At 46.7% G+C, this 24853-nt stretch overlaps 1 protein-coding gene across 4 annotated transcripts in view; it reads left to right on the top strand.

Moving 5' to 3' along the window:
* The first annotated feature begins 362 nt into the window (after positions 1–362).
* ESRRB (estrogen-related receptor beta) overlaps positions 363–24853 on the top strand; it is a 39653-nt gene continuing 15162 nt past the window's right edge. Inside the window, exons 1-2 of one of the 4 annotated variants that reach the window (XM_008936096.1) lie at positions 363–771; positions 11595–11711. In XM_008936096.1, the coding sequence (XP_008934344.1) occupies positions 375–771; positions 11595–11711 (514 nt within the window). In that variant the 5' untranslated portion in view covers positions 363–374. The remainder of the gene's footprint in view (positions 772–11594; positions 11712–24853) is intronic. The other 3 variants (XM_008936097.1, XM_008936095.1, XM_008936094.1) reach the window with 3 other exon arrangements.

The following is a 24853-nucleotide window of genomic DNA, read 5'->3' on the forward strand; positions in this document are numbered from 1 at the left end:
CCTTTCCAACTATTGTCATTCTGTGATTCTGTGATTTCTGTTCCGGGGGTAGGTTGTACTCTGGGTAGATTGTGCCTTGTCAGCACGAATGCCCCCTTCTCAGCACTTCAGCCTGTGAGCAGCCTGCAATAATGATCTACGTGAATAGCCTTGTCTTCATTCTAGTGTGAGTCTGTGGGAAGCAGATGGGCTCTTCTTGCTGAGTTGGACTGGTATTCCTGAAGGGGAACAAGCCTGGTGGGGTTGAACTGCCTCAGCCAACTGGAGTTGGACCGAGGTGGGAAAAGGAGGGCTCTCTTTTGACCAACTGGGAGCCGAGTTTGCCAGGAGGCTGCTGAGTGCCTTTGCTCTCTCCCCGCAGGCTGCTTGGCAGAATGGCCACAGAGGAGCGGCACCTCTCCTCCAGCTGTGGGTCCTTCATCAAGACCGAGCCCTCCAGCCCGTCTTCTGGCATCGACGCCATCAGCCATCACAGCCCGAGCGGCTCCTCCGATGCTAGCGGTGGCTACGGCATCGCCATGGGTGGCCATCCCAACGGCCTTGACTCGCCACCCATGTTCAATGGGGCGGGGATCGGGGGTGGGTCCTGCCGTAAGCGTTACGACGACTGCGCCAGCGCCATCATGGAGGACTCGCCCACCAAGTGCGAGTACATGCTCAACGCCATCCCCAAGCGGCTGTGCCTGGTGTGCGGGGACATTGCCTCGGGGTACCACTACGGCGTGGCTTCCTGTGAGGCGTGCAAAGCCTTCTTCAAGAGGACTATTCAAGGTATGGTGGGAAGGGAGGGAAACCAAGATGTTCACCCCATAGCAAAAAAGGGAAGTGGCCCCAAGACATTGCCAAGACTGCAGTATCCATGTTGTATAAAAAGGGGAAAGGGAGGGTGAATGTAATGCACCTAACCCTCCATCCTTTTGTATGGTTCCTCTCCTGCTCAGCTCTGATCCTTCCAAATAAACCTGGATGTGAAGTTAGGCTCCAAAGGTTGTAGGAACCTTTGCCAATACCAAATCCAGCTATCTGGCCTAGTGTATCTTTCTGCCTCTGGTAGTGGCACTGACACCCTGGTAATGTGGCTAGTGAAGTGAGGCCTGAAAAGGAAATGCTTTGCACCCTGAAGGTGTTTTTAAGACACATTTGAAGAGTGGATTCCTAGAGATAGCCTCTTTTTAGAGATGTCTGCATCTTGAGGTGAAAGCTCCAGCATTACTGGAGTAGAGAGGTTCACACTCTGCCCTGTCTGTCTTAATTTGTGTCCATGGACTCTATACAGACCTCACCATAAGGCTGGACAGGACACTTGGATGACAGTCAATCCTGTGTTCCTCCTTTTCGAGTTCCACCAACTGCTTTCATTAAAATGCAACTTCTTTGAAGATAAAAGATTTAGGCACTGAAGGAGATAGAGATACCAGTTTTGTCACTCTTATTAAGGGTCAGAAATTCCTCAGTGAAAACCTCAGTGCATGTATGTGTAGATGAATTGCAGTGCATTTATGTGTAGATGAATTAATTGCAGTGCATTTCTCCTGGACGCACAGCTCACATATGAGGTGTGTGGCTGTGTCCTGACTGCCAAAGGTATGCTGCAGATGTGCACACCTGCAGGTATGACAATATAGCCAAAAGTGGGAGTGCCTCTAGGCAAGCCTCAGTATCCATGGATGCCTGAGTGCACCTTCATAAGCAAGCCTGATGTGGGCAAACATGTCTGGATGTACACATACTTCCTTTATTTCCTATGCTCTTTAGCTGGAAAAAGGGAAAGTGTATTGAGTTTACCCACAGTGGGCTGGCTTGGAGACACATGTGCAGTGAACAAGCAGCTGTGTGTGTACTTGGCTCTTGGCTGGGGTCAGTCCAGCACACCAACAGTTCCTTGTCTCCTGTGAAGTGAAAGAAATGCACATGTGGGGAGAGCACTTATTTTATTTTTGCTCATTGAAGGGGCCTGATTGCACTCTGTCACCAGGGATGTTCAACTCTGGAGCAGACAGAGCAGTACGGTGTGTAGTACAGCCCAGGTTTCTGCAGAAGTTACTATTTCTACCTTAATTTTTTAGATTCTAGATATCTCTCCTTACTGTTTTCCAGCTGTGGAAATAATCACTCTATATTGCCCTGCTGACTCTTCCTTTCTTATTGTTCCATGTGCAAAGCATGGCCATCTCTAGGGCATTGGCCTGTTCCCTGGCAGTGTTTCTCTGATTTGTCATTGCTGAATCTCCTGTGATTGAATGTGAACTTTCGCTTGCACTTCTGACTATCAGCACTGACTCTGTCCCTACTCCAGCAATTGGACCCATTCCCAGTGTTTCTTTTTGGCACATTTCAGGTGCTAAAGGAGGGACAGGGTAGTACTCAGAAGCAAAGCCCTAGGGGCTCCTTGTATAGGAAGAGACTGAAAAACAAACCCCTCACGGGAGCAATATCAGAGCACCTCTGTGGCAGAGCAGAGGAGAGGCCTAACCTGGAGAGACAGAAAAGATCTAGGAACTTTTGAAGAGTTTTCAGACAGAATCAAAAGAAAATGATTCACACCACCAATAGCTAGCGCATGTAACAGCCTGGGTGACATGTCAACTGACTTGATCCCAGTAAGGGAGTGCTTCCTTCCAAGCCCCTCTCTCCAGCACAGCCATATTTTCCCTGTGGTTCCCTAATTGATTGCCTGTTAACCTGTAACAGATGGGGGAAAGGAATAAGTGGAGATTTCTCTCACCCTGTCATCAGCTTGGGCTGGCGACTGAGGTACCAAAATGCTTTTATTCCCAAGGGTGGGAGATTTGAGTGTGCTGTGCCTGAGGGTGAGCAGTGTCAGCTGTGGAGCTGAGGGCTGAGCCCAGGGGAGTGGGCAGCAAAAAGGGCTGCAGGGTTTGGCTGAGTTGAGGAATGTGCTGTTCCCGGGGCTTTGCTGCAGTGCAATGTCCAGGCACAGCCCCGGGTGTGCAGGAGAGAAGGGTGTAAGGATCATGTCAAAGAGATGGCGAAAGTGGCAAAAGCATTTCCAAAAGATGTTAATCTTGCAATTCTTATTATATTCAGTCGATTTGTTAAAGGTCTAATGAAGAAATAGGAGAGTTTTAATCCTAGCTGCCTAATATCAACGTAGGGTGTGCAGAAAGCATGCAGATTTGTACGTTAGACAATTCCATTCCCTTCTAGTAGCAAGAGACTTGCCATGATTCTGGTATCTAGGACTCAATGGTTTGAGGACAGAGATGGAGCAACAACACCAGGATTTTCCAGGTGCTCAGGTGATGCAGTAGGTAAATTCATCAGGCTTTTGTAGTCTTGGACCAGCCACTTCACTACTCAGTGGCTTAGTACTGAAAGATGAAAAATTGATGACTGTTATGAGACTTCTTCATCTGCTGGCCCTTCATTTGGTAACTTTATTAAGTAATAAGTGTGCATGCTGCTGTAAAATGGGTCTAAATCTGTCCTGGATCATTAGACTACCTCAGTCCTATCTAGATAACCCTGATAATTAAGCAGAGCTTCATGCTTAGTCCCCCTCCAGCTACCCTCCTCCCCTGTTACAAATTGCTCCAGTCTACCTATCGTAATTTTTAGCTGGATTAAGTCAGGTAAAACCTACATGTCATGAGGCAGGAGAATCTTGCAATAGCCTTTCCACTCCCCCTGCTGCTGCTACAGCAGTAGAAAGAACAGACATTCAAGCTGCAGAGCTCTTTGAGCCTGGAAGCTCTGCAACTCATTTTCCCCCTTAGCCAGGTGAGGCCAGCCTGTCCTGGACAGCATGAGGGCTGTTGCTTTTCAGGTGATGGGGAGAAGATAGGCTGAAAGTCAGCATGGATATCGCTGGTTATCTCTAAGGTCACTGCTGTTGCTTTGTGGGAGTTATCCATCAGTGGGATTTTTCCAAAGTGAAGCAGAATTTTTACCAAGTCAGATTTCCTCAAGGAGAATTTTGATGATAGGAGAAAAAAAGAAGTCAGAAAAATTCATACTGTTGATCCACTTCAGGCTGAAATAGAGTTTTTGGTTTTGCTGAACTAAGCCAGGATCACACAACACAACCTAACCTGTCCCACAGGTTATGGGGAATCACACCTGTGACTTCCCTCATGGCCCATGAGAAGGATCAAGGCCAGGAAATGTGTGGGTCAATTCCACTTCACAGCACTGGTAATGCTTGAGATGGAACGGTGAAAAGCTGAGATGACAGTACATGCCACTGGGCTGTAGACCTTTCTCTCTGAACATGTTATTTTGAACCCTGGGGCTGGGCTTCCCATGCTTTGAGGCAGGGTCAGAAATTCTGAACTGACTTGAAGCATTTTTGGTTAGCTAGGCTGACAAAATTTTAGTCCTCTTTCTCTGTTATTATATTGCTTTGTGGTAACTGTGCTTTAGGTCCTCTCTGTAGTCTAGTGTCATTCTGCATTTACCTCTATGGTGCAAGTGTCCTCCACAGAAATGTGTGCCATTGGCATCACCTGACTTTGTGAATATTGTGGAAGGTGCAACACAGTGATGACAGGAAAGAATCTGAGTTTCAGGCATGTTGAAGTGTGCTGCTAAAGAGAGGTCTGATTTGAAATCAAGAAATTCATGTTAGTTGAGTGTAATGGAACAGTTTGTTACATGACAGGTTTGAATGTTTCTGAATTAATTGAAAAAAAAAATTCTATTCCATGGAAATCTTAACTAATCCTTTCAACTAAATTTAGGACAAAGGCAAATGCTAGATTTCTTATGGGATGCAAATTCTTGATCTAACTCTATTCCTTCTTCTTTTAATAGTTTGCTTAATAGATAGAGCATTATATATCATCAAATATATTGTCATTACCTTTTCTTCATCAGTTGTTACAACTGGTAGGTAGTTTTGCCTGTTCTGGATATTAACTAATAACAGTGCTATGTAACCATATGAGTCCTTTATTATTCAACTTTTTCATAACTATGACTACCCTTCATTTATTTTTCATCTTCAAATGGTGACAATTAAGGCTATTTCTAAAATGACCTATTATCATAAAGTAAAAGTTTAAAGCTTGGCAAAATGAATCTGAATTAAGATTTCTCTCTCATCTCTTTGTGAATTGTCTCATTGTGTACTTGGAACACAAGAACACATACCCATAGGTGATGAAACAGGACTGGCATGGAATGATGCTGGGGAGAACTGGTTATTGGAGAGTCAGAGAGAAGAGATACATTTACCATCCTCTTCTGAATAGGCAGGCTGTGTATCAGGCAAAGTGCCTGTATCTGTGGATTCCTTGCTTGGGTTTTGCAAGTTTCAAACTCAGTGAGTATAACAACACCACTATAGTGCTGGGATGCCCTTATATCAATAAGGAGCTTAAAGTGTTTATAATGCAGCTCAGAAGGCTTGTAGGGATTTATAACAGGCTTGTAACCAAATCCATAGACTTGTTGGTTTCCTAGTTGTTGTTACGGTGGTTAAAGTGGCTTCTGGGAAGGGAGGAACAGATGAGAGAGTTTGCTCTTATTCCTGAGCAGAAGAGTGTTTACCATCCACAGGATCAGCAAAGGGTCTGTGGGATGCAGAAGGGAGATTCTGTGTCCCTACAGTAGTGACCATGGCAGCCAGGCACTGTCCTATCCTTCTCTCCTTCTCAGAAACAGTGCCTGCTACTTCTCAGGTGGGAGTTCCCAGCCTAAGACTGGGGAATGTTCTGAGCGTTCAAAAAGCTTTTGATATGTAACTGGGGAAAGTGCAGTATTCCCTAGATCTAGTGCCTGAGTGTTCCTAACTATTCACGGCTCCAGCACTTGGATTCAGAAAACCATCTCTAGTGAAACTCAGCTTTGTGTTAGTCTTGTGTTTTCTTTTTGCCTCTGTGTATCTGTACAGAGAACTCTGTGCAGAAGGATCTTTTCTGTGGAACTTCAGTGAAGCATTTTTGTGTCAGAAATCCTACAGACAAACTTGCTGCCAGTAGGAAGCACCTGGACTCATTTCCCGTGTCCTGATGCAAACAGGAGCAGATTTGAGTGAGGTAAAATCAATAAATCAGTGTGTGCAAAAAGTCGAAGTCCTCTTTCATGGAGCAGGAGCCAGGTGTGCCACCCTGAGGAGGCAAACAATGCTGGTGTTACACCTATAGCTACCCCCTTTTCCTCTCAGACCATCAAAAGTCCTGAAGCCTTGGTTCTTACGTTTCTGGTTTTGTTACTGTATAAGATGCATGAAGTGCAATTTTTGTTAATCCAAGGACTAGGGCTTATCTCACCTGCTTTTCCAATGTCTTATTTTCCTGCAAGTGATAAACACATGTACTAGGGTGGGGAATTTTCTGGTTTTGCTTTTCTTGGGAGGTTTTATGTTTTCTTGTGCTTTTGAGGGTTGGTTGATTTTGTGGGGTGTTTTTTTATTTCCAAAAATAGGAGCTTCCACTGATGCCTGTATGTATAGTCAGGTACCTAGATTGGGAACGTGTCCATGAAAGCATAGGATAGCCCTGATGAAAATCAGGTCACTTATTCAAGTACTTAACTACAAATTCACAGATCTAATATTTGAATCCCTTTCTTTGAAAACTGTGGCTTGAAAAAATAACCCCTCTTAATCATGTAGATAATTGGAGAAGTTTTCCTCTGATTTTCACAAAGTACCTCTCCCCACAGCAGGACTCGGGCTATGATGTCTTAGTCAGAAGAGCTAATTTAAGTGGAAGGTAATAGACAATCCACTCTATGGATATTATCAGTGTTCCCTGTCCTGGTGCAGGAGGTCAGGCTGGTACCTGATGAGGGCAGAGGAACTGCTGGTCTGCCACTACACTCACTGAACGGCTTTCTGCAGTTTTCAGGTCCCTTTTCACTGAGGCACCCAAATGATGTCTTTACCTTCAGAATCTGAGGTGAAAAGGATTCAGGACAAAAGCTCGTAGGGACTGAATTGAAAGTGTCAGAGCAAGTGGCTTATTGGCATGGTTTAGCAGGGAACTTGGTAGAGTTACGTTAATGGTTACACTAGATGATCTTAAAGATCTTCCCCAACCTAAACAATTCTACAGTTCTATGACTGAAAAATCAGATTTCAGTCCTAGTCATGTAGAGTAACTGTACCATGGAGGCATTGCACTGGCTGCCTTATGGGACCTTCCTAAGGCTGTGGTATTTTGCAAGCAGTTCTTGTAATACAAACAAAACCTCCAAAAACTCAACCAAGCAACAAAAAAACCCACCCAACCAACCATGAGCATAGTGTAATAATTGTTCCAAAAACTGGGATAGAAGGAAACAAATGCATGAGCTGAGGCACTTGGGAGACGGATTCCCCTGGGAATTCCTGCTCTCAGCCCTCTGGCCCCGAGGGGCTGGCAGAGAGTGGCACCACAGCATTGGTCACAACTGTAGGATGCTGTGTCAAATCACTAGGGTGAAAGACATCTTGAATTAATGGAATTTGGAACTTAACAGCAGGTATGTCTGAAGCTGGGTTTCCCCTTGAAATTCAGGAAAAGCTGCAGACATCTGGCTCATCAAGGTTTGGTGCTTGTTTCATTTTGTAGACAAGCAAACTGGGACACAGAGAGGAAGTGATTCGTCCTCCAAGGTGACATATGCAGGCTTAGAACAAATGCAAACTGATTTGGTGACTGGTCTGGTCACCTGCCATTTGATTTTTTTAAGCCATTTTTTAGGTAAAATTCGTGCTGTGGCATTGGTGAAGTCCTGGCAGTTTTTTTAAAATGTAAATATTGTCTAAGTCGAGGAAATCTCTTCTAATAAGCAATAGTTCAGAGAAAGGCCTTGTCTATTAGTTTATCCCATTTCTGCCTCTTCCTGCTAGGTTTTTTAATCTACATTTCACAACACAGGGACTTGTCTCAGATTTTATACTTGCACACATACTTGTCCCTGTGCACCCTTGCGTGCTGATGCTCTTCTGCAAGGCCTTGCAGCACCCCCAGCTGCTGGGACTGGTGGTGTGACCGCCAGCCACTGCGAGGCTGCTGGAATTCCGATGAGTTAATCTCATCACTTTATCACAGGGCACTTACAGAAATTGCAGAAAGCTGTGAGCAGCTCTCTCTGCTGGCAGCCAGCCCCAGGACCCATAAAAGAAATTGAGACCAAAAAAAAAAAAAAAAAAGAGAATTTTGTTACAAAGTTTTGGAGATGATAGTTTTTCTTGGACGAGTTCTGCTTGGGTAATGCTGATTGTGCCTTCCCTGGTGATGCCCCTGTTTCCTGCAGTAATGACCGGGTTTGCCTCCAGCTGTAGCTTTCAATCCATGCAGAGCAGAGCAGGTTTCAGGGCCTGATGTAAAACTCCATTTACTTGGACAGCGTTGTCCTGTCTGCAGAGGGTACAGTGGGCCTCACCCCAGCGTGTGAGCCTGCAGAGAGGGCTGTAAGACACAGCTGCTGGGGCTTTCATCCTTTAGACTGGGCACAGCGTGTGGAGGGGCACGTGAGCCTGTGTTCAGTGTGAAGGCAATAAGCATGCTGAACGGGATGTCCTACCAGTGCTGGCTGTATTTTTTCACCTCTGCTTACCAGCAAACCGTATGGCTGCTGCACTACACGGTGGTCACTGCTTTGCCGTCCGGGAAGGAGGTGTGCCCAGTGTCCACCCTCCTCTGCTTCTTTAACGGTCATGATCCCAGCACAGAACTGCCTTTGAGAACTGCTTATTCAGGGTATATGTACAACGTGTACGTGGTAACCCAGTACCTACACCTACTCTGACACTATCACATTTAGTTGTGATGTAGGTTTTGTAGACCATTTCCAGTAATCCAGTTGCTAAGGGATCCATAGGCTGGTGGCATGGGGAAGCTGGAGGGTCTGCTTGACACAGTGTAGAAGAACGTTGAGCTGCCAGATGAGGGCTGTTGCTGCTTTCTGCTGCTGTGAGGGCTCAGTGCTCCTTAGTGAGGTGTCTTTGTGTTAGGGGATAAATTCTTGGCCTTGGGACCACAAAACATGAAATCACATGTCTCTCCAGAACTCTGGTCCTGGCTTCGGTGAGAAAGGTGGGCATTGAAACTAAGGCAAAACCTTCCCAAGTAGAGACTGTGCTTGAGCTTCATCCCAGGTTTGTTCCTGTTCTGTTCCTTCCTGTGTGGGGCACAGTAAATATCTCATCATGAGGCCAGGGCCTCCGTACTCATGGGTCTGTAATGTGCTGGAGCCCTTTGTCCAGAGCAGCAGTTTGTTTATTACCTTGAGATCAAGCCTGAATCTCAATTTCCAGCTCTCTGGGAATATTGATACATTGCTGTCTATTGAAGTTCAGGTACTGCACAATGATGAAATACAGTCTGAATGGAAGCAACTTGTGCAATATACTCTGCAGACAAACTGCATTTTAGGGACAGATAAGCAATGGTAAGGAGTGGGACAGCTGGACTGGATCTTAGGTACAAGTTACAAGACTTGTGACAAAACAAGAAGCAAGATGTAGAAGGTTTATAACTAGCAGACAGATCACCTTCAGGCTTTGGACATTGTGTGTTCCTGGTGTTTTGCCAAGCATAGTGAGATAAATCAAATGGTGCTTTCTTCCTGTTGAATCTCTGCTCTTGTCTTTCCACTCAGATACCCAATGGGCTTTCCAGCTGCTTAGTTAGCCCCAAGGTCTAACCACCACCCCCAGAGATTGGTATGTATCAGATTGTTGGCCTTTATTTAGAGGAAGGAAGGGTCTTGCACAAGAACATAGAAATCCATTACAGAAGTGGGAACAAAAATCAAATCCTGTCCCAGTGCTACTAAATTGTGAGCTCCACTTCTAATCTGGTGGTTTACAAAGTCCATACTGTGTGTTCTCTTGGCTCTTACCTAGACTCCTCCCTACATCTCTGATTGAATTCTTGAATCTCCATCTGCTGCTCTAAACCACCAAACCAGATTTCCTTTCTTCTGAACTTGCTGTAGAGCTTAGAACTCCTTTTTGGAGCTGTCTGATTTACCCAGTAGCCAGACTGCCTTAAATATATTGCCATTGTTAACACATCCCTGTCAAGTTTAGATTTCCAGTTCTGCTCCAAAGCAAACATTGAATAGCCCACTTCTGAAACATCCCCTCCAAAGTGAATGGCAGGATGGAGACAGCTGTTTTTATTTGTTGTCTTTGAGGACTAAATAATTGTTGCAATACACTATGAATCAACATAATTCCACTTACATCCTTGTGTCAGATCCTCACATTCATATTTCAGTTACATTCTTGGCTTACGATAAAATCCAGTGTGATCAGAAATAGATTTGGGATGTGTCCCGGTTAGAAGGCAGAACTGTGTCCCACCTCCCTTATCCCTCAGTTTCCCAGATAGAGAGGTAAATAAGGCAGGCAGGGGTAATGAAAACCTTGCACCAAATTGAAGATTAACAAAATGAAATATATTATTTAACAGGGATCAGAAAGGAAGAAGGGGAGGGGTTTAACAAGGAAGGGGGGGTGTAGGAACAACAAGGTAAGGAAGATTAAACTTCCAAATATACAAAACCCAAATGCTGTGCTGAGGCTCCCCGGTGCTGGATCTCGCTGGATTGAGGTGGATTGAAGCTGGATGCCCAATCCTTGGACGTGGATGGAGGCAGGGAAGAGTCTGCAGATCAGGCCCAGGTCTCCAAGATGGCCACGGCCACGTGTAGCACAGGGCGAAGCAGAGCAGCGTGTGCCCAGGTGCAAGGTCAAAGGAGCAAGAGGAAGAGAGAAGAAGGAGGTGTGCCTTTCTCCCCTTTTTATAGACCTTGGCAGGAAGTCCCGAAGACAGGAAAAAGGGGAGTGGGAATAGGACAGGTGTACGCCCCTTTCATTCAGGCTTGTACCTGGTTTAGGGTTTCAGATCTCCACCCACCAGGGGCAGCAGATTTCAAACCATTACATGATGCTTCTTTCTCTGCTTTGTCTTGGAGGCAGTGTTGTGAGGTGATCATAAATGAAAAGGAATGAGGAAGAAAATGCTGAGGCTTTATGCAGAAGAGTGGGAGGCGGGGGCAGAAGGACTAATGAAGTAAAACTGAAGATTTGTATAGAGAGCCAGTGTTCAGGACATCATCTTCATCTTTCTCAATCTAGACCTACTGCTTCTCTGCTACCTGTAGTATGCCAGGTGGCAGGAGGAAGCAAAGGAAGAAACGCCATCTCTGAGCTCCCTAGTCCCCCAGACAAGACAAGAAAGGACAGGTGACATCCATCCCACAGGCATGGAGCAAGACTGGCAGCAAAGGGAATGCTGCTGATGTCTGAACTGCTCCCACTCTCAGTCCTGGATTTCAGGGAACAGGCCAGATTATAAGGGATGCAGCACAAGGGATGCTGATGTGCTTGGAGGACACATTGGGCCTGAAGTCCCATCACTGCAGTCAGCTCCTTGGATGGACAGGTTTCTCCCAATACTTGGAGCAGTTTTGCTTTTTTTTTCTGAAATGTGTTCCTACAGGTAGTGCTGGGTTCTGTAGGAGCCATCATCAGCCAGCTGTGGCCTCAGAATATGTGCATGTGCGCAAAGGAGTGTGCAAACATACAGCATATACAGACTGGTGGTGGTGGGAATATCTGGGCACTACAGTCTGTCCCTGGATCAGAGGGAAGAACGTGGTTCCTGGGTGACCCTCTCTGTGTTTGATTGCAGGGAATATTGAATACAGCTGCCCGGCCACCAATGAATGTGAGATCACGAAACGGAGGCGCAAATCCTGTCAGGCCTGTCGCTTCATGAAATGCCTCAAAGTGGGGATGCTAAAAGAAGGTAAGACAGAGTCAGACTGAGAATTGTTCCCTGTCCCAACAGCACCTAGGACTCCAGGCCTTGCAGGATCTCCTAGGCTGTGTGCTTGCCCTCTCTGGCTTTCTGAAGATATCTTTTTACAGGCTTTGTGAAAGAGTCAAGATGGGCAATGATCAAGAGGGCGTTCCAGAGAGGAAAGTTATTCCAGTCAGCACCCTCATGCTAGGATTTTACTTCTAGCACTTGCAAACCTCTAGCACTGCAAAATAACTGGAAGCTGACTGTGTCAGACTGTTTCCTTTCCCAAAGGAATCCCAGGCTGGAGGGTGTAGCTATTCTTGCCCCCCCGGTCATTTTGCGGTGTGGGGGAGCAGAGGGTCTTGCATGATCATGACAGGGTTGGCTGCACTTCGTACAGGAAGGATGCAGTTAGTGCAGAGCTGTGGCACAGTGTGCAATGAAGATCTGCCCACATTCCCACTCACAAGACTTTATGGAGATGGTTGGTAGCACAGGTTTGTCTGGGACCTGCTCTGCATGCTCGACCTGCTTTTTTCTCAGCCTATTGATCTGTTCAGCACTCTCTGAGCAGTGTTCAGCTTCTCTCTCATGCGGCTTTTCCTCCCCTTTCCCCCCTCCACAATCCTTGTCCGTTCAAGATGAACCACAGGGAGTTCAGTGGCAATTAAACACATTCTTATGGATTGACTTTAAAGCTTTGTTTCCCTTGGGTCCCTCTGTGAGGGGAAGAGGGGAGGAAGGGGAAGGAAGGAGGAGCATTGCATGTAACCCTCTGCATTGCTGTACCTGGCAGAGCATGGTCCCCTCAGTTTAACTACAAGGAACAGCAGCTGGCTGTGCTCAGCACAAGTCTGTGTACTGGAGCCAAGATGCCAGCACGCAGCTTGCTTCCAGGTCATACCATCATAGTGACTGCTGATGAATTGTGCCATGTCACTTGAGTGTATATTGCTTTGCTCTAGGGCTCTCATTTCATGAGAGGCAAGCTGATGGCAGCTAGTGTTGTTAAGAACGTAGATTAGATGTTAAACCCTGCTCTGTTCTTTGGTGGCTGTGTAGTTTCTGTGGTTAAATATCTTCCTACTAGAGCACACCAGTTACCAAGGGGAGGAGATGCAGACTTGTGTAGTCTGGCCCTCTCTGACCTAGGTGTAGACCCAGAGGATCTTGATCAACTGCTGGGAGGGAGGCACCTACTCTTGGAGTTGCAGAGGGACTACTGGAAACTTGCTTCTCTGCATGTGGTAGTTCAGGGAGGGGTTATGGCAGCTGGGAGAACAGTTGCAGGCACAGCGCTGGTGGATCTGACTGTGTGGCCAGGGCATCCTCTGCTTCCAGTTCTGGGAGTGTGACACAGAGCAGAGTCCTGTGAAGGGTTTTGTGGCTTAGCCTCCAAGTTGTGTGAAAACAGTCAACTCCTTCTGGACCAGTTAGGCTGGAAAGCAGTGTAGATTCACTCATACCATTCTGTGCCTGAACTCCTGAACCCTGTGAGGTACTACCCATGGCAATCTGAAGTTTGACTCTAAGGCTGCTTTTGTGCTAAAGTGTATTTAGTTATTCATATAAGGATTGATTTGGCATCATTAAAGCCATCAGGGAAGGCTGGTTTGCTATTGATGTTAGTGTATCTGTGATCCTGCCCATAATATTTAGAGCTGTGGAATATACAGTATAAAGATTTATTGACAGTAATGGCATGCAAGAACACATGACAATATCAAGAGGAGCAGAGGAAACTACACTAGCTATCTGCAAATAGGACTTCTGTGTCTTAACACAGAGTGTTCAAGTGATGTTGGGTAGGTATCTTTTTTCTTCTTTCTTTTGCTCAGTTTCCCAAGCTGACATATAAGGGTCATACTGCTGTGTTTTGCAAAAGGATAGCGAGGACTGATTAGTTAACTTTATGTAAAGCCTGGTGGAAGCACAAAGTGTTACTATACAGAATTCAATCAATACGTGTCTCTAAAAGCAAAATCCAAAAGGGGAGAAAAATGGTTTTACAGTCTTTGGTCTCCACAGAGCCAGGAGTTTCTGGAAAGAACAAATCCATAGTTGTTTGACTTGCTCAAAAATGCAGAATTGACAAGGGATTTTGGATTAGAAAAGGTTCATTGGTCTTTTCCATCTCTAATCTGTCATCCCATTGTCTCATCCATCCCTTTTCTCTGCCAGGCTTGGAGTGTTCCCCACTGTACATTTCTAGTAGTTTAACTGTTTTTAAAAACCCCTGATGTCTTGGTTTCCCCAGAGAACCTGTTCTGCAGTTTCCAAGCATTTATTAGGACAAGATGTGTCTCGATACTTGAGCTATGTTTCTTTTTCCTTTCACTTCTTCCCCTTCCTTCTTTGTCTTGGTATACCTTTCTTTTCTTCCTTGGGTTCATCCATGGCAGAAGGTTGGTAAACCAGGTTCTTACTCCAACTTGATTACCAGGAATTTGGAGGAAAATGGTCTTGTGGTTAAAGGTAAGATCTAGAAACCAGTTCTCTTGACAGGCTTCTTGATGTCCTTGGCACTGGGCTGGTAACTTAGTGGGAACATTTCTGGGTAGAGAAACTGTCCTTCCTCTGAAGAAGAGTATGATATTCCATTAGCACCTAATTGAGGGCTTCTTCTCATTAAGGGAGGAAAGATTTTCCTGGTTACTGTCATCATACATGAGGTACAAAGCACCTCCTGCTGGCTAGGCATGTATTGCAAACCTGTTCTTCAGGCAGAAGGCACCAGTATTCAAAGACAGTCAAACCAGGTAACCATGACTTCAAGCTTCTGCCTTAACGCTTGAAATGCTCAGCTTGATGCTGCAGGAGAGACTTAGGCCCTCCCCTTGGGGAGGGCATGAGAGGGTCAGCAGGCATCTTCTCTCCTCCCTACATATGGGCTGCAGCTAGGTGAACAGCTGTGAATATTGCCCTTCAAGATCTGGGGACGCTGCCCCTAACACAGAAGTGCAGGTTATTCAGGCAATGCCAAGTGAATGAGGATCAGGCCACGAAGAGAGCCAGTGGAGCAATCAATAGGTGTCTCAGATATCCAGGCCACGTTCTTTAAGAGAGCTCCGATCAATGCATTGCAACAAGGGAACTGCACGGACACCAGAGCTTTGCTGTCTCAGGTTCTCCTGGTGTGGTGCTGTGGGGCAGGCGAGACTCACTGGGGAAAGCTGCAGGCAAAAAGCTCTGCCCGTGGAGCCCAACTGGCTCAGATGTCTGAAGAGTTGGCCTGTCTGGCTGCCTGTCTCTCACTGTCCCCTTCCATCTGGAGTGTGCCCCTGGAGAGCATTAATTAGCTCCTCGCTAGCAGGCTCAAATAGGAAGCTTATGAATCTGGAGTCCAGGATTCCAGAAGACTCTGGTCCCAGTGCTCCTGTGGAAAGGCACCATCCTCAGAAGACTCACACTCTGCTGCTCTTGGTCTTGTTGAAGCACCAGCCTGCAGGCAGCAGGAGATGGGACATCTTCTCAGCTTTCTCCAGTGGAAGTGCATGCCCCCTGCTTAGCAAAACCTGTGATATTGCTGACCTCAAATGGAGATGATGACAGCTACATAAATGCCTAACCAGCTGGCATGGCCAGCAAAGGAAACCATGCCCTGCAACTTGCAGAGAAGAGGCACTGATCAGATCTGGGCAGCTCTCTTTTGGGCCACCCCATTGCCTCTCTTTTTTTTCCCAGCACTGTCTTGTGCCCACAGTGACCAAAGTGTAACTCTTTTAACTCTGGGCTCTACAAAGTAGATCTAAATCTCTCCGGCTTTCTAGAATGATGGATAAAGAGATTTCAACAGTTTGGCAGATCTCTTAAAACCTCAAACTACCCAGTCAATTTTGGGGAGAATATAGCATTGCCATTCACTCTAGCCACCCAGGCTAGAACCTTTCTGTTCTACAGCAATTTGTTTGTCTTCAAGAGGAAAATGTCATTTCAGATGACACATGCCTTGTGTAAGTGGGATCAGAGGTTTGATTTTGGACATTAGCTGCTTAAACATGGTCTCGCAGCCTTGTCCTCCACACCTCTGCTGCCTCTCTGAAGTCACAATCCCGTGTGTCACCTTGCAGACTGGCACTGTGATAAGAACAGTGGTGTCAGTCCTTCTCTATGTCAGTGTGGTGGCTTGACCTTGGCTGGCCACCAGGTGCCCACCAAGTTGTTCTCTCACTCCCCCTCCCCAGCAGGACAGCGGGAGAAAATATGATGAAAGAGGTCGTGGGTTGAAATAATGACAAGGAGATCACTTGGAAATTACTGTCACAGACAAAACTCGACTTGGGAAAAATTAATTTAATTTATTGTCAGTTAATAAGAGAGTAGAATATTGAGAAATAAAAACAAAACTGAAGCACCTTCCCCCTGCTTCTGCTTCTTCCCAGGCTCAACTCACTCATGATGTCTACATCCTCCCCCTCCCTGAGCAGTGCAGGTGGATAAGGACTTGGGGGATTGTGGTCAGTTCATAACACTTTGTCTCTACAACCTACATCTTCCTTCAGGGCACATCTCCCTGCTGGAGTGTGGGGTCCTCCACAGCCTGCAGGGTGGATACATGCACTGCTGTGGGCCACCATGGGTACAGGAGGACATCTTGCTTCACCGTGGGCTTCACCACAGGCTGCAGGGGCATCTCTGCTATGGCATCTGGAACACCACCTACCCTCCTTCTCTGACCTTGGTATCTGCAGGGCTGTTTCTCTCACATATTCTCACTCCTCTCACAGCTGCTGTGCAGCATTTTTTACCCCTTCTTGACTATCTTATCACAGAGGTGCCACCAGCATCACTGATGGGCTCAGCTTTGGCCAGCAGTGGGTCCTTTTTGGAGTCATCTGGAGCTGGCTCTGTCTGACATAGGAGCAGCTTCTAGTGTCTTCTCACAGAAGCCACCCCTGCAGCCCTTCATTACAAAAACCTTGCCACATAAACCAAGTACCATCAGCTGATGAAAGGGAAATACTTTGATGTCATGGGAAGAGAGATGGGCATAACAGATGAGGTATGATAGGACATCGAGGCCTCTCATTACAGAACTCATCTTTGGGTGGGAATGACAGAGAGGCAAGTGGAGAAGAGGCGATACTGGACATATCGAATGGAGCAGACTGGCCATTGTTTGGGTTTTGGATCCTTTCATGTTGTAGAAGCTCTGCAGAATTTTTTCTTCAAAGGATTCCCACTTGTATTGTTTCTAAAGCTGTGTTGCTCCCTGTTCTGTTCCTTGGCACATCTGTTCTATGCATTCTGTTCTATGCTAGCACATCTGCAAAGGCCCAGATGTACCATAAACAGTTCTGGAAAGGAAGCAAGGCTGGATCATTAACATTTTCATGAAGTGCATACATGTGTCACATCAGACAGTGACAAACCAAAAGGCAAAAAAACCATAATTGCCTAAAAAAAAAATCATGCAAGTATTGAGACATCATCTGTTGTTACACCAGACTTTGAGATTTGTTTTCCTTCTTAATAGGAATAACGTGTATTATGTTGCTGAAGTTTGTTTGTCTTCTGCTCTCTGCCAGTGCTGAAACTTGTCTCCATGGAGTCCTCCTCACAACTGAGACCTAAGAGTCATTTTCTGAGATGTGCGAGTGGCTTCTGCCCAGTTTCTCACTGACATCATTGGTTGGCTAACAAGAAAGAGGGCAAAGACTGAAAGGGCCCTGAGGTTGTATCCTGTGGTAGACCAGGTATATCTTGTTTCAGAAAGTAGAAGATATTTCTGGAGTCTTCCAGATCTATATGCATTTCTGTGTTAAAAGCAGGAGTGTAAATTCCCAGCATAAGAAACCTGCCCTGTACGAGGTGCTTTGCCCCACTCTAAATGTCTTTGAAGGCAAGTTGTTTTCTGGCCTAGTCTCCTGGCTCTCAGGAGTCACCAGCAGCTATTTCTTGTGCGGTGAGCGTGAAGTGTACAAACGAAAATAAGGAAGGCAGAGGAAGGTAGTCTTGATCTGGATGCAGAAGAAGAAGGTTCTTTAATAGCAAGAGATAATTTAGGCAACTATCCAGGCAAAGTATTTTTATTTTATCTACATGACTCTTTTTTCCCAGAAATGTATCTGCTGTGGTACAGTAATCCCAGGTACAACCATTCATTTCCTAGGCTTTGCTCCTTTGCTCCTAATGCATTTCCATGAGAAATGCTAGAGAACATGTTAGAATTCAACAGGGCACCTAAATTCTTTCTTACAAATTCCCCAAGCTCTTGGACTCTGTCTAATTTCTAATGTAGTAATTGCTGGAATGTGTGGACACTGACAGAGCAGGGCCTCGTAGTGAAATATGAATGAGAAGTGAACAGAGGAGAGCCACAAAGTTAATTCAGCTCATCTGCCTCTTAATTGTTCCCCTTTCCCTCCTGTTCCCAGTGTCTTTGGGAATACCCTGCCTTCCAGGAACTTGCCACAGCTTGAGAACTCTTGTGCTGCCTAAGGGCCTGGATCTCTGTGAATGTTGGAGGTGGTCTCCACTTCAGAGATGGTGAGCCTGTAATCTCCATATTTCAGAATTTCCTGTCTCTTAAGTCTGTGCTTCTCCTGTTCAAGACCCTGGCTGATTAGGAAACCCTGTGGCCAGTGGAACTTTCCTAGTGTTTACTCCTAACTTTGCTGTTTCCCTTACCAGCTGCAGCCAGTGGCTGACGCCGTAAATGTTTCCCAAGGAAACAAATCCGTCACCCTGGGCTGGCCTGGCTCTGTAATGTTACAAATTGTGTGCGGTCATTTAGTATCTAAACCAGAGATTCCAAGCACCGGCGATCTCAGACTACATCCAAGTAACTTTGCTTTCATCCTTCACTAAAGTCCAGGAAACTGAATGAACAGCAGAGCTTCTTTTCAGTAACCTGACCAAGCAGAGGGTGTTTCATTTCTGTTTTCAAGTGAAAGAAGCTCTCAATGGAGCAAAGTGTTTCCAGCAGCATCTCCCTCCTGCTTCCAGACCATGTGTTCTCAAACAGATATTTGATTTCAGTGAAAGCTCAGCTGACATCCCTGCAATATGCTCGAGTTCTTGCTTTGTGCTTCCTGGGAAGGATGAGGGCTCCTCCGGGGATTCTGGGTAATTGGGTTAGTGGCCAGCTCATGTCAGGAAATTAAAAGGCAGCCCCGATCAGGTTGCTGCTGCATGTGATTTAATGGCTTTGTATTTATAGAGTATTCTGCCTCCAGCTGGTGCCAGAAATATCACTACTGGAGGCATCCACGTGAAAAAAGAGAATGTAAAATTGTTTTTCTTTCTATAAAACATCCTGGTGTCTAAAAACAGGCAGACAACTCCCTGTCCTTTGAAAGAGGATCTGCAGGTGCAGTAAGCGTCAGCTTGATGTCTATATCATCCACACCCAACTACGTTCCAAGGCATGAGCTGAGCATCTGTGATGCACCTGCAGCTGGGCTGGGTGGTGGTATTACACAGACCATGTGCTGCCTTTGGCTTTTGGATAGTTCTCCAAAGAAGAGGCTTCCAGAGGGTGAGCCATCCACAAAGTGCACATTGGGCTGATGGCACTTGGCATATGTTTTCTGGCTGTAAGGCTGGTGCATCCAGGACCCTCCCCACACCTTCTACCATATCCAGTGGATTATGAATCTGTTTAGTTTGGTTCCTCCCATTCATTTTGAATTATTAATCTGCCTAGGTTCTTGACATACCTAACTAAATCTCCTTTCAATCAAACATGGAGTCCAGGCTCCATCAGTGTACAACTCTGTGGGTTCAGAAAGACACCATGTCTACTCAGGTTTATGATATAAACACTATGTTCATTATGCCACTAGAAATTGTGCTTAGTGTTCTTATAAAATGTACAGAAAAGAGGAAGCTGATAAAAGCTGCAACCAGCCAAGGTTGTTTATACCCCACCATTGTACTGCAAGTTTTTAGGCAGTTCTGACAGCAGAGTAAGTAAGGTCCTCTGAGGTGAGCAAGAGTGGGATCTGACTAAATGTATGTCCCACAGCTCTATGATAACTTCAGGCCTGTGCATCAACATTTCCACCTCTGGTGACCTGTGTTCACTAATGACTCAGCTCTGCCGAGATTCTCAGTCACTTCTCCTGACTCACCTTTGAAGTTTAACTCCCTCATCTCTGTGGGTCTCTGTCACAAGCCAGCATCTTTCCCTGTAGTGATGGGACCTCTCTATTCTGTTACATTTCTAAAAATTTGGTTCTTGAGCCATGCTTATGTTCCTCTACCTGTTCCGCTCACACACTCTACCTAAACAGTCTGAGACAGAAAACTGGGCTGAGAAAGCATTGGTTTTCCCTGCAGGAGTTCCCCTGGTAGTCAGTGGAAAGAAGTATTTGTCATCACTCCTCCTCAGGTAAGTGGCTGGCTAGCAAGATGAATGTGGAGGTGGCTGCTTCTCCATGTTGCCTGTCAGGGAAGCCCAGATGCACAGAAGGGAGCTATCAAAGTCTGAAGCAAGGTGTTGAATCACTCCCAGGGCTGCAGGTTCCTCTAGGTAGCAAACACCCTTTTGGGGATTTAACTCTGAGCATGACCACTTGGAAAGTCCACAGGGCTGCAGCTTTGTCATGTTTTAGATCCTCTTGTGAAAGGTATCCTTGATCTTTTCTTGGCAGGCACGTGCCTGTTCCTTTCACACAGTGCCTCCCAGCCTGCTGCTATGCAAGCATTGCTACCTTGGGTGACATAGCCAATAGAGCTTCTGTCCTGCATCAGACAGTTTAGAGGGTTGGGAAGGCAAGTAATCAAAGGAGAACATTTGCATGCTCCAAGAACACAAGGTGATGTGGGGGTTATTACATGTAGGGGTTATTACAGTTCTGACCAAGGTACTGAGGTTTTCTCTGTTCCCATCTGCCCTTGAAGCCCTTGTTAATTCCTGACTTTGCAGGGCTAAGCACAGGAAGGAAGCTGTACTTCTGAGAGAAAGTAATGGCTAAACTTGCAGAGACATCTCTGCAGAGTTGGCAGTCAAGCAGCTGGCATTGGTTGAGGAGAAGGGTTGGTTTGCAAGCTGTGTGGGTTACACCAGATCCTGTATACTTGGGACATGCTGGTTGTGTTTCTGCGTGTGAGGAGCAAGGATGCCTTGTGTCACTGCTCCAAGGCATGTGACAGCCTCTGGTACCAGGTATCATCAGGCATCACTGGGCTAAGTTGTCTTTCTGAGTCCAGGGAATCTTTAGCCAGACAGCAAAGGACCATTCCTACCTGACAAACATATCCCTGAAACTATTAAAGGTGGAGTAGGCTGCAACATCCTGCTTGAACAGATCTAATCTCTCTGTAGACCCTTGTAACATAGGAGATGGATATTTCAACCCCGCTGACCCCCTCCCCAGGCTAGTTCCCCACCCTCCCATTGCAAACATCATTCCCAGGCTTGCTGACTTGCACCATGCTAGTTGCTGGCTTTTTTTTTTGGCCATGCTGACCTGTGACCCTCAAGTTGCTTCCTTGTGTTTCAGATGAGTTGGATAATTGTACCAGTCATCTACCAGGAGATTCTCCATGAGCTGGCCTCTTTTTACAGCAGTATAAGAACCTAATAGTTTAAATGGGTCCTTTCCCCATCCCATGCAGGAATCTCAGAGTAACAAAAGAGACCCTAGTCACATTGCAGCCTCTCCTCTCTCATCAGAGATGCCCTTCCCTGTGGTCTATTTCTTTCCACACCTTGGCAAGCCTAACTTTTATGGTCATCACTGCTCTCTCTTTCCTTGATAGGCTTCGTCCTACCTCTCATCTCGTCACCACATCCTGTTGTCTCTCCTGAATTTCAGAACAAAAAGGGTGAGAGAAATTCTGTAGGAGATACCTTGGGCACAACGCTTCTCCGTTCCTTTCTTTTCTGCTCCTAGCCTATGCCTTCCAGTTTCCTTGGGCAATGTCAATCTGTGTACTTTAGACTGCAGCTCCTAGGGATGGGGCATCTCTGTTAGCTACAGAACACCACCCCAGCTTGGACCCTAGAAGAGCAAGCAGGCTGCACTGGTGCAGAAACTGCAGGTCAAAGATCAGGTGGGCAGTGGGCACAGGACCTGGCTGATGTATCAGGGAAGCTCAGCAAAAACAGTCTTGTGGCCATTACTCCCTGGCTAGCACTTTCCCTGTGTTCTCTTTGGTCGAGTCCTTCTTTGTCTAGACACACATTGTAACATGCAAACCCTGTAACTTGGCTCCTCTGTTAGCTCTTTGGGCAAGATAGATCTTTCTGTTCCTATCAGTTCATGGGCATGTGATAGGACTCGATGGAAAGTGAGGTGAGGCTAGTAATTTGATGCGACAGCTGATATTGGGCCTAGACTGCATTTCCCACTTGCCAGGGCTTAGCTTCACAGAGCTTTTAAGAGTATTTTTAGTCCCCAGAAAATAAAAGAGAAACTAAACCTGATTCTGTGTGCTGTCGCCTCTGCATACTCGGCTATTTTTACTTCTGACAGACTTGGCCTGGGTCCAGTTTTTAAAAAAAGCTGGAATTATTTTACTTCCATTAAGAAAAAAAAAAAAACCAAAGTCTGATGTTATCAAGTCAGCAAGGGGGACATCTGATCCCAAAGTTGTCAGGCAGACGTCTCTGCAAGGGGCACGTCGGGGAAATGCAGGGAGCTGGCAGGGACCAGCAGATGCGCGCTCCCACCGCAGAGGCTGGGCGCTGGCACGGACCTCTGTGCATGGGCGCTTGGAACACGAGTGGCACCCACAGGACGCTTGGAAAACTGACATCTCTGCCCCGGGCAGGATGTTTTGCCCAGAGGTCCTGCACCGGTCCCGGTGCTGCCCTCCTCCCTGCTGGGTCGGAGGGGGCCCAGGCAGGCTGGCGAGCTGCGGGCGAGCTGCGGGCAAGCGGGGCTCCGTCCCCGCGGCAGGCAGAGGGCTCTGCTCCACGGCCGGGCCGGGCGGGGTGCCAGCACTCCGACACAGGGGCCTGCAAAAGCTGGCAAGATTCAATGGACAGCAGCACTTCCGTGCAACACAGGGGAGTGGGAGGAGGGGGGGGGATGTCCAGCACTGATAGCCTTCATTTGTGAAGAAGCAGCCACCAGAAAGGTAAGCTACCAAGGGGTGATACTTCCCAAACTTTGCCCTGTACTGTTGCATTCCTCATTTTCTATGTGAGCCCTCCCTTCTTGCTGCTGTATCAGCCCCTCGTTGCTGATACTGCCAAGAAGGTGGGTCCAGGAGAGCCTGTGGTCGTGACAGTTTTGTAGGATGAGTGCCTTCTCTCCTGGGAAGTGGCCAGTTGTGATCCACGGGAGAAAGGGGTTTGTGCAGAAGCTGGAAGGCAATGGCATTCACTTGCTGCTGTTGACTCGTCAGCCTGCGGCACCAAATCCTACGTAAGAGTCTTTAGTACAGACTAGCTGCATCTCCTAAGCGGCCACTGCACCTTGCAGTTAAAGCTCAGCTGGCTGCATGTTCAGTGTGAAGTTACCTTTGGGATTGCAGTGTATGTGCCACTCAGCCTTGCTCCAGCCCTCTTTCTCTCCTCTCCCTTCCCCATAGACTCTCACTTCCATTCATATCTCAGTTTACATCCCACTCCGTTTCTTCTCTGCTCAGTCAGTGCTTTACTTCATGCTGCTTCTCTGAGCTCATCCACTGCACCTCTCCCCTCCACTGTAATGCCCTTTAGTGTCTGTCAGAGCAGTGTTGTAACCAGCCCACCTATCTTAAAATCAGCCATTGAGGAAATCAGAACAGTGGCATTAACAAGCCACCCGAATGCCACAGCTCAGTACCAGGTCCTGATTTTTGCCCATGTCCTTTCCTTTCATCTAGGTATGACCCATTAGGCTGTCCAAGATTTGGGGAAGGGATTTTGCCATGATGCTTGTAGTGTCACAGTTAGGGACTTAGGTTGCAATGTTTGGGGTTGGTTTGCCGTAACACCATTGGGTCCCTGCCCTCAGCAGCTGGCATGGGGATGTGCTCTGTAGGGGTCAGCCTCTTCACCAGCTCTGCGGCTGGGACCACAATGACAGGGCAGAATAGTGGCTCTCAAATGCTGATTGAAAACGTTTGCCTCAAGGAGTCTCACACAGGATGGGGAACTAGAAGAGGACAAACACTTGTTCAAAATTAACAAGGCAAAGTCCTTGGGCAAGCAGACCTCTATCTGCTCAGTGAGGGAAGGAGGGATGGAGGGTAAATCTCTTTGCATCTCTCTTATCTTTTTTTAATGCACTTAAGCCCTTTGTGTCCTTATAATCTGATTGAGGGTCCCTAATACTGCTGCAACCTGTGCAGCCATCTCTCTTGCCAAGCACTGGAGGATGGCATGCTTCTCCTTGGGAGAAGGAAACGAGTTCCTTCCCCCCACATCCTCCATAACCCTCCCAGTTCTCCTTCCCCACTGCTTATCAAACTGCTTGACAGAAGCGTCCTGGAGGGCTGTGGTTGGTTTCTTCTGGGCTGAGAATGGCATCTCCCTGCACCAAGGACATCCTGCCCTTGAGGGAACGGACCCTCCCTATGACCCTTCTGAGAGGGTCCTGTGGAGCTGTGATTCAGGCCTGAAGTCCTGCAGCTTGTTCTGGATTCCTCCATAGTCTTTGAGCAGTAAATTCCTGATCCTTTTAATTTTTCACACCTGGTTACTTGATTTGCTGGCAGTTCCTGAAATTTGTGCCTCTTCCTTCTTCATTCAGCAAAGCATGGAATAGCAGTCTTCTTTCTTAGGAAACCAGGTTACATTTATAGAGGGAAAGAAACCATGGACAGAAATAAAAGTTTCTGGCTTCATCCAGGATTTTGTTAGTGCTGTCCCTCAGGAATCTCCCTAGATAATCTCAGGTTTGGGATTCCCTGGCCGACCTTTCTGCAATCACTCTCTGGAATGTGTTTGGGCTCTCATGAAGGAGTCTTGCCCACAGGCTACCTGCTGCTGGGAGTGGGGGTAAAAGAAGCAACGGGCAACGTTTTTAGAAACACTGCCATATAATGGAAGAGAAAGATGGTACTTATGCTCAGGGATGTCAGTGAATTCTCCACACAGAGTCAGATGTAGAAAATGAGGCAGGGGAAAGAAATTACTTGGTGCAATCTGAGTTCACCAGTTCGGCATCATGTCTTTCTCTCCATCTTCAATATCTGCCATCCTCCCATAGCAGCCACTTGAGCAGCAGTTCCTTTGCTCTGGAGAGCTCCAGGCCTGCTCATTC

This window comes from Merops nubicus, unplaced genomic scaffold (genome assembly GCF_000691845.1).
Source record: "Merops nubicus isolate BGI_N331 unplaced genomic scaffold, ASM69184v1 scaffold9442, whole genome shotgun sequence".
Classification (NCBI taxonomy): Eukaryota; Metazoa; Chordata; class Aves; order Coraciiformes; family Meropidae; genus Merops; species Merops nubicus.